The 9,703-nt window shown below is 30.5% G+C and overlaps 2 protein-coding genes across 2 annotated transcripts in view; one reads left to right on the forward strand and one right to left on the reverse strand.

The window, feature by feature from the left end:
- LOC122272221 (rifampicin phosphotransferase-like) overlaps positions 1-6,381 on the reverse strand; it is a 53,673-nt gene extending 47,292 nt beyond the window's left edge. The window contains exons 1-6 of the mRNA XM_043055617.2: positions 6,313-6,381; positions 5,344-5,408; positions 4,698-4,845; positions 4,199-4,316; positions 2,425-2,525; positions 2,224-2,295 (exon numbers count right to left, since the gene is read on the reverse strand). Of these exons, the coding sequence (XP_042911551.1) occupies positions 2,224-2,295; positions 2,425-2,525; positions 4,199-4,316; positions 4,698-4,845; positions 5,344-5,408; positions 6,313-6,366 (558 nt within the window). The 5' untranslated portion in view covers positions 6,367-6,381. The remainder of the gene's footprint in view (positions 1-2,223; positions 2,296-2,424; positions 2,526-4,198; positions 4,317-4,697; positions 4,846-5,343; positions 5,409-6,312) is intronic.
- LOC107437837 (rifampicin phosphotransferase) overlaps positions 1-9,703 on the forward strand; it is a gene marked incomplete in the record, with an annotated part of 597,639 nt that overhangs the window by 218,279 nt on the left and 369,657 nt on the right.

Here is a 9,703-nt window from a genome sequence, read left to right on the forward strand (position 1 = left end):
TAAAATTACGTTAATTTCACGTAATGATTTTCACCATTTCTTCATTCGTTAAAACGTATACGTTAAAATTACGTCAATTTAACGTTATCAATTTTCCCTTTAAATAATTCGTTAAAAATACGTACTTAAAATACGTTATTTTAACGTGTACATTTTATCCATTTTTTGACCGTTTTTTAAAAACGTGTTATTAACGAAAAATTGACGTTTTGTTGCATAGTTATATTTACGTAAATTGTTTGGGATTATAAACGTAAATTTAGTGGTAAAAATGTTTCAAGCAAAAATGATGAACCTGTGAGAGCCCAAGAAAGATAATCTTTTACGTCTCACTTGAATTCGAATAAACTGAACATTGCAGATTTTAATTACAATTCATATTTAATTTTTAATACTTATAATTATTTTTGTTTTATTAAACTGGTTATAAATATTTGCTTGTTGATAATATTGAGTCGGCTCATTATCAGTAACTGACAAGGGAAATATGTGTTTTAATTCTTGTATAACTAAACTATGATGAAAATTAAGAAATTTTCCAAAATACTGAATAAAGTAAAAATTTTCCACAACTTGACATGCAACGAACATAACGTATAAACACATTATACTTAAATTCAAATTATCTCTGTCCAGAACAAGAGTCGTGGTGTAGTGGTTACAGCGTTCGCCTCAAGGGTACGGCGTCCTAGGTTCGAGCCTACTCTAGAGTGGGACGTTAATATGCGAATACTAATAATTATTATTATTCAAAGATCTTAATTTAAAAAATTTATTTTTTGTTATTATGTAAAAATTGATTCACTATTTTTTTATATTGCAATTATCGCTCGCCATACGAGTTTATAAAAAATAATTTATCTTTTTCTTCGTGCGCCGCCAAATTTTGAAATCGTTAAAAGTGTGCCGCGACAAGAAAGAGATTGAGAATCACTGCTCTATTCACTCTTTAGCCCTGCATTTACTGCTAAAGAGAAACTTTAGTCGTTCACAAGGAAATCGGCATTCCAAGACTTCAAGAAATCGCCCTCATGCTCTCGACAATTTCTTGCTACATTGCTGCTGATGCCCGGGAATCTTGTTTCGTTCATATAAAATCCGATTCCCCTGTTAAGAATCTGAGTTCCTTACTATCTCTCCATAGAGCATGGAAATGCCCCAAGGAATGCCAAATGCATGGAAATGTCAATTTAACCCAAGTCTGCCCCTTTTGGCCGCAGCTGTTTCCCCCCTTTATTTTCCATTTTTGTTGGTAACTTCACATTTTATATTTCAAATCACTTTGTTTTTCCTTATTCCAGTCTTGAGTGCAAACGCTTATTTTTGAGTGCTTGAAACATGATGACCTTTATTTCCATTTTCAAGTATCTTAATCAAGTATGTCAGTCAAGTATAACATAAAATATATGGTGTCCAGTTAAGTCTCAGGGAATAAAGCACTCACCTCTCAATAAGGTGACCCGGTTTCAAATACAAAAATTTTTTTTTACAAAAATCATATGTTGACAAGCGGAAAGGAGAATTGGAAAGATTTAAGTACTACTCTTATAATAATTATGATATTGTCGAAAGATGGAGTAAAATAAAAAATGGTAAGAAGAAGTGGAACTGTTGAAGCGAAAAGATTAATAAGTAAAAAGGAAAAAAAAAAGAGATTGAACAAATAAGCAAAGGAAAAGCAAAAACCAAAATAAACCAACCTTCATTAAAATTAATTTGATGCGAAAAATGTAGCAAATTACTCAAGTAAATTAAAAATAAAATTCATCTTAATTCGAACCATAATGGTGACCTAAAATATCCTCAGTGGTAGAACGATCGTGTATTAGAGTCCCCTTCCCGACAAGCTAGCCGTGAGAAGTTTTCACGGTTTTTTTTTTCCTCGTAGCGCAAATGCGGTTTCGTTTCTTTGGAAAACTCCTTTACGAGGGAGAATTTCAATCAATACTTTATCTAGGAGTTCTATTGTCTTTTGGATTGTTCCGAAATTACAAGGCTACGGAGTTAAAAATTGGTAGTCGAAAACTCAAAATTGAGTCGGCTGCTCAACGACGGGTATGAAATATTTAAAAAAAACGTATATCTTAATCTACGTATATTGTTTATTAAAATTTTCTCAACAATTTCACTTCTTTTGATTAATACTACCACAATTAATTAAATTTAAGTTGTTTTTTGAAATTCATAGAATAGCTACCACTCATTCTAAATACAAAATCTTACCTGCAGAAGGTAAATTTTATTGTTCAATAAACCCCATTCTATATCTCTTGATGATCGGTAAAACTTCTCAACCTGAAATTAATGCAAATTTACGATTGATAAGAACATTTTGCTAATCGTTGGGTAAAATACCTGTTTATATGAATAGGTTAAAATTAAATTCCTATTATTTAAAAAAAAAAATTGAAACAGAATACACACTCTTATTGCCAACTTTCCAAGATTGATCGATGTTTCTTCGTTTATGCAAGCTGAAGTTTTGGAATCATCTGGTAAATCTTCAACTTCTGTTCCACCAGACTCTAAAGTAAAAACAATCAACGATTAACTTCTGCCTCATAGGCGTGCTCAAGATTCCATGTCTCTTAATTGCCTGGCAGTTTGTTAAAAATATAGTTTTTACCATTTTTTCTACGTTTATATATTTTGCTTAAACAACTGCATACACCAAAATTTTTTACTGAAAATTAAAGCTCTCGATCAGGATACGCTTTGTGACCTAGCACTGTGCTGAGTTGTCATTGCTGTAAGAAAATATAACTGCTGTAATGTTTAAAAGATGTAAAATCTATGTTTTTATATTCAGGCATTTATCCTAAAGCCAAAAGCTAAATATATGTATTAACCCTTTGCTTACCATTTGTACCATCCATGTGATGTACCATTTGTACCATCACATGTAGTCCACATATTGTACCAGCCGTAAGCAAAAGATTAATGCACGAAAAAGAATAGTCAATGCAGCATTTAGAAGCAAAATTGTATAAAAAAAATGAGCTACAGTGTAAACTCATACCCTCCCTCGGTTTCAGGTAGTGACTCATTTGTGTGATCTTTCTAATAGTCTTCAGCTTTATAAAGGAAATACAGGGGTAGGACAAAAATATGGAAACACATTTATATCAACTCTATGGAAAGAAATTTTATGTTATCATCCAAAATTTTGAATATTTTACACTGTAAAACTGTTAGCTCAATTTGAAAAAACGTGCTTGACTCTACCAGAAGTGGGGTCACTTTTTAGTCATGTAAAATTTGCAACGACTAAAATGAGCGTAAGGAAGTTAAAAGCTTTTCTTCCCTTTTTCTATACCGCTATCATTTAAAAAAGTATTCTAATATAAATATTGCAATCCTATGGAATGAAATTAAATTAACTTGTATTAAAACTAGAAAGACACTATTAAATTTCTCTATTCATTTTCGACCTTCCGAACTTCGCACGGTTAGAAAAAGACGCCATTTCGAAAAGCGTCAAGCATGATTTTTCTATCTATGCGAACAGTTTTGCCATGTTTTGCCACTGTCCAAAACATTATCTTCTAAAGGAAAGATTGTTCACATAGATTGGTTATAGAGGTGTTTCTATATTTTAGTCCTTCCCCCGGTATGTTGCCAATGTAATATAATATATCAATAATAGATTAGGCAATGTTACATAATATATAGCTAAATATAAAATTAATATTCTATATATAATTAATTAAATCCAACTGTATGGATAACCTATTTCGATACATTTCATAAATCAAAAAGTTTTAAGAAAATGAAGACTACCAAAAAGAATTGTAATAATTGTAATTGTTTTCTGTAATTGTAAGTAGTATACAATACAGAAAAGTTTAAGTTAAAATATATTAGCAGCCTAAATTTAGTATTTTTGTATGAAATTTGTCACGTTTTATAAAACTTCATTGGCATGACTTCGCTATTTAAAAAAAGTTGATAAAACATTTTATTAAAAAAACATTAAACCTTTTCTTTGAAAACATTTATAGTCATAATTTCCCTTTATTCGTCATTTGATTGGGCATAATGGTTTCTAGTCCAATTGATCCATGAAGTGAGTTATAATATTGAGATTTAAACTGTAACATCTTTTTTCCGTTGCAAAAGTCTAAAAAATCAGTCTGAAAAGTAATATTTTTAAAGCATTGTGCAAAGTTTTCCTCAAGTTTCACGGAATGAATCTTACCTTTTAAAACAATTCTTTGATGCTTAGAGCCAACTGTTACAGATTTCACTTTTAATTCATCATTATCAGATCGTTCCAGCATAATTGTATCCGGCTCAACTGATCCAGAAACAACAGTCTGAAAAACAGGGAAAATTATTTATTATCTATTTATTATTATTTATTTTTAATTATTTATTATCTATTTAACAGGAAAATTATTCAAAAATATTGATGGAGACATTCAAATTCTGTTATAAATTATTTAGCTAAAGCTAGAAATTTAACTTTAAGTTAGCAATAACTAGTTTAACTTAAATAAAGTAAGGCCTGAAATAGCTTAAATTTCTAAGTTCAAAACTAATTTTAAAGATTATTTACATAAAAATTATTGGTAAATTCGAATTATTACTCGGAGGAATATTAAAGTTACGATGGAACTTTAATATTCCTCTTTACTTTTTTCAGGGCAGCTTACGTCCTTGAAATGCATAAAATAATCTCTAAAATGATGAGTTACCTCTCCTAAACCATAATTAGCTGTTATTGTGATAACATCCGGGTTATTATTAACAGGATCACAAGTGAAGATAACTCCTGCTACTTCACAAGCAACCATCTCTTGTATAACAACAGCCATTGGTGAATTCAAAATCTGCCCATTCTGCCTGCAAAGAAAAATACCGAAATATTTGAATTCAAACAAATATCATTTCAAAAAGTACAAATGAAGTTAAGTAGGAACAGTGAGCAAAATAAAAACAAATCAAATAATTCTCTTTTGACTTAATAATCGGAACTGTGCTTGCTAAACATGCAATTATAACTGATATCCATGGGTCCAACTATGTGCGACAATATATTTCTTATTGGCAACTTAACGTTTTCTGTTTCAAATTTATTTTTATTTTCATATTTAGGACTAACGAGTATTGAAAATGTTTGCCTATTTTTGAACGATAGAAACACTCTTAAATTTTTCTACCTATTTTACTTTTGAAGAGTATGTCTTTTCGTTCAGTCTCTTGGGATTACTCATTTAACATAAAGAGTATATTGTAGCTCATGAAAATCCGATCATTAGATTAAAAAAATTATTTGGGTGTTCTGTTTTTATTTTGCTCGCTGCTAACTTTGTTTATAATTATATGACATTAATTTCTTACTTCTTATATTCAATGGCTATGTGCCCAAACTGTGAAGCCCAGCATTTCTTGAGAGCATGAAATATCTGCACATAAAAACATAATATAGATAGTTAGATAAATTAATTTACATTCGTCAAAATTCAAACGTTTATTTATTTATTGATCAACATACATTTGCAAGGACAGATAGCACAATACTGTCTTATTTCGAAACAATTACTCGTCCGTTATTACCATACATATGAATAATTGAGAAGATATATATTCAGTAGTACAATTATTCGACGAAATGATATTTCAAATTGAAGTTGTAGCTATAGTAGCAAGTTTGCCCACGCTTTTTTAAAATTTTACCTACCGTTTCTATAAATTTTGACCATTAACAATTGCATTATATTTTTGGAAAAACTACTGCAAAAGTTTTCTGCATTCAATGCGTAAAGTGTTGCCGATAAGCTTTTTTTAAATTTCGCTTATTTTAATGTATTTACTCTGTTTTTCACTACTACTGGCAAAACTCTTTTGAAAAATCCGAACAATAACGCTTTTTCCTAAATAACAATTACCGAAGCTTGCTTTCTTAAAAAATAGTTTTACTTTAATATTGTTTCAATAATAGTATAATATTATATAATTTTACATACACTTATATACAGGGTTCCCGCGGTCCTTGAAAAATTTAAAAAGTGGTAGCAAATTTAGGGTGGAGCTACAATATACTATTTTATTTTAATAAACTTTTTTATCGTTAAGTGCTGAAATTTTCGTGCATATATATATTTTTTAGAAAACAATTTTTAGTGGTGGCTACACAGAAATAAAAATGTCGAAATTTCTTTTATTTTTATCACCACTTTTTAAAATTCTCAAGGACCGTGGGAACCCTGATATAGTTTTATATATACTTTAATATAGTTTTATAATGGTTTTACTTAATATATAGCAACTTAACATTATTGATAGCAATAAAAATTTGCTTTACATTACCTCTTGTAAGCCTTGTACTCCTAAATATGTGTCCATTTGACCAGCTGCTGACATGACATCGGTGTCCTCCCCTGAAAACAAAATTATTATCATAGATCAAATGCTAAAATAGATTCCTTTAAAAATATCACAAAATTTTAAAGAAAGAACTGCAAATAGTTTTGTAAATGTTGTAGGGTATATTTATAAAACTGAATGCTTAAAGGGTTATAATATAACTTCGTGGGGATGCTCTTACTAGGAAAACTTACGAAAAGTCACCCACCAAGTTTGTTGATTTTCAGAAAATGTTTCTATGTTATATAGGGACTCAGTTGGTCTTTTTATAGTTCAATTCATCGACCCCACGGCTGTGTTCCACTCGCATGCTGTAGTGCCAATGAATTGTAGCACAGCATGCGAGTGGATCACAGCGTTTAATTGTCGTGTTTTAAACTGCGAGTGTTAATTTGAGATTAAGTCAATGTAGTGCATTTAGCGCGGAGAAGAGTAAGGACTGGAAAGAAAATAATTTCATTTTCGCATGTTTTCAAGAAAATTAAAACATCCATTACCACGAATTTTTTAACACTTATAACAAATGTTTGGGACTGTTTTAGTATTGAATTGTCTATAGCACCAGAAAGTACTAATTTAAAGTTAAAACGTCAAGATGGATGAGAATGCCTCAGGTGCCCAGATAAATGTTAACAATGATTATTTTATTCTATTATTGGCATTATATCATTTTCTAGGATCTATTATCGTCATCTAAACATTTGATGACGATAATAGTCTATAATTTAAACTAATAATATGTTATTTTACACTTCACAAGAACCAACTGGAAATGAAATAGTATTACCACTAGTTTATTCTTGTTCCCACCTTACTTTCAAATCTACTTCAATCCGCCACCAGTTCTTCATAACACTAGCTTATTATCTTAACTATACTTGTGCCATATCAGCTCAAATATTTTATATCATAGATGTCAATCCGAATGTCCTGACTCACTAAAATTTTCAAAGTGGAAGCAAAATAGCATTTTAGGTAATATGAATTTGTTTCATTGTGCCATTACTTAACCCTTTTCCTTAGCGTTGCCAGTTTGGCAACACTATTTCAACTAATGTTATAAAACACTAGAAATGTGAAACTAAAAGGTTTTTAACGTTTATCATCCACTATTCTTAAAATAAAGAAGAGCTAAGGTATGTTGCTTCACTCAGAATGTATTATCTAAGATCGCGCAAGCTAAAGTCTTGCTTGACTTAAGTTTTCATTCGAAATTTGCTGTTCTAAAAAGGATAAAAAAATCATCACGGCTTGATTATATGGGTGACGTACTTTGTACAACTAAATAAGATTCTTTTCACAACCTTTAAATATTTACTTTATTTTCTTCACATATAGAGGGAACAGTCGGCAAATAATTCTGTTAGGTTAAAAAACATTTAGCTAAAAAAGAGCGAATTCTAAAAGAAATAAAAATAAACAACTTTAAAGAATAAAATGCTGTTGCCAGATGTAGAATTTTTTAAAAGCTAACTTAGAAATGACAAACCTAACGATGTTAACAAAATGACGTTGAAGGCGCAACTAGATCAAAATTATACAAGCGCAACTAGATCAAAATTATGATACCTGAGCGCTTGACGTAACAATGGTTTTATAGTTTTATTTAAAATACTTATCTTTACGAATGGCTGTCAAAATAATTACAAATCAAATTTGTTTAATCAAAAGCAAAATGGTAAATTGTCAAATATTATATATACTCATGAAAAATATCTTGTAAAGATTTGACATGTAAGCCTTCTTTGGTTTAGATTACTTTAAATTCAGGTACACAAATGTATAGTTAAGACATTCGTTCGGACGAAAAACTTGTTAACGATAAAACGTGATGAAGGAAATTAATTAAATTATGTTATTCCGACCGCTAACAAAATGTTATAGAATAATAACTACCATTTGCTTCTTGTTCCTAAGATTGTCGCAATTCTTAAACAAAAAATATACTTTAACCCCTTGGGGACGGGTGATTCAGAAATGCATTCGTACAAAATCAGAATCAGGATGTAATTAAATAAAAAACGGTAACTTAAATGTAGTCGTTTCTAATTTGACAGACTTACTTTGCTTATATCTTAATTATTGTTAGTTTAATCATACATATAATCAATGTTAATTCAAAGTATAACTAAATAGTTTTATTTTGAACAAAGTAACGGTGAATAAAATAAATCAAGCAATTATAACTCCGCTCAAAAATAAACTGTGCTAAAGAATTACTTTGATTACCAGCTTTATCTTTTTACCCTAGTTGATACGGTTTCATGCTGTCACGTATTTGTGACAGTCGGCGCGAAAGGGTTAATGAAATCAAAACTTTAATTTAAAATTTTGATTCCCGGAATTTTATGCCCAACTCAAGCTTACCACCCTGAAAATTTTGTAAGTGGTCTCATAGTTTCATTTTCGAACAGAAGACGTTAACCTCTTCGAGACGGGTGAGTCATACATGCATTCTGAGGGTGTCGATAATCAGGGTAAAAAAACGATAAAACTGGTAACCAAACTATTTTTACAACAGCTCAGTTGTGTGCGGGGTTACAATAGTTTTCTTTACTTAATTCACCACTACTTAGTTCAAATCAAAAATTGTCTTGTTACCCTTTTAACACACTAGGTTTGCATGTGTTAGATGTAAAGCGAAAGCAAAAATAAGTCTGTCAAACTAGTTTTCCCCTAACTTACTGCTTTTTATTTCATACCATTCTGATTCTGATTCCGCACGAATACATTTATGACTCACCCGTCCCGAAAAGGTTAAAGGTTTGTTGTAAAACAGTCTAAGTTTATGCCATGAGAGGTAAACTATACTTAATCGCACTTTTTCATAGTTATATCAGGCATATTTACATTGCTAAAGTTAACACGTTTTATGCCATGGGGGTCACCGGTGAAGCCAAGATTATTAGAAACACATAATACGAGTAAATTTTTAATTTTTTATATTATCGTTACTAAAATGGTTTGAAGAAATTAATGGAATATAGAACACTCAAAAATAATTTTATTTATGTACACAGAGATGCCACCCTTGCGCCGGACAATGAATAAATATTTTCAAGTGGTAGTTTATTAATTGTGATTCTTGGTTTAATAAATTCAATTTAGTAGGTTTTCATCCACCACTATTTCTAAAAAATTCGTAGGCTTATATACTTCCCCACTTTGTTCAGATATGATAACTCTCTCACCAAACCACAACTACAGCTAAACCACCATCACCTTTTTGATAAAGACATTATTCCAGGCGCCTACGGGCATTATTACAGATGAAGAAGTGAAGTGTCCGCTTCGCGGACAGGTACTTTGTACAGTCCGCAAAAAAAAAAGATAT

This window comes from Parasteatoda tepidariorum, chromosome 5 (assembly GCF_043381705.1).
Source record: "Parasteatoda tepidariorum isolate YZ-2023 chromosome 5, CAS_Ptep_4.0, whole genome shotgun sequence".
Lineage (NCBI taxonomy): Eukaryota > Metazoa > Arthropoda > Arachnida > Araneae > Theridiidae > Parasteatoda > Parasteatoda tepidariorum.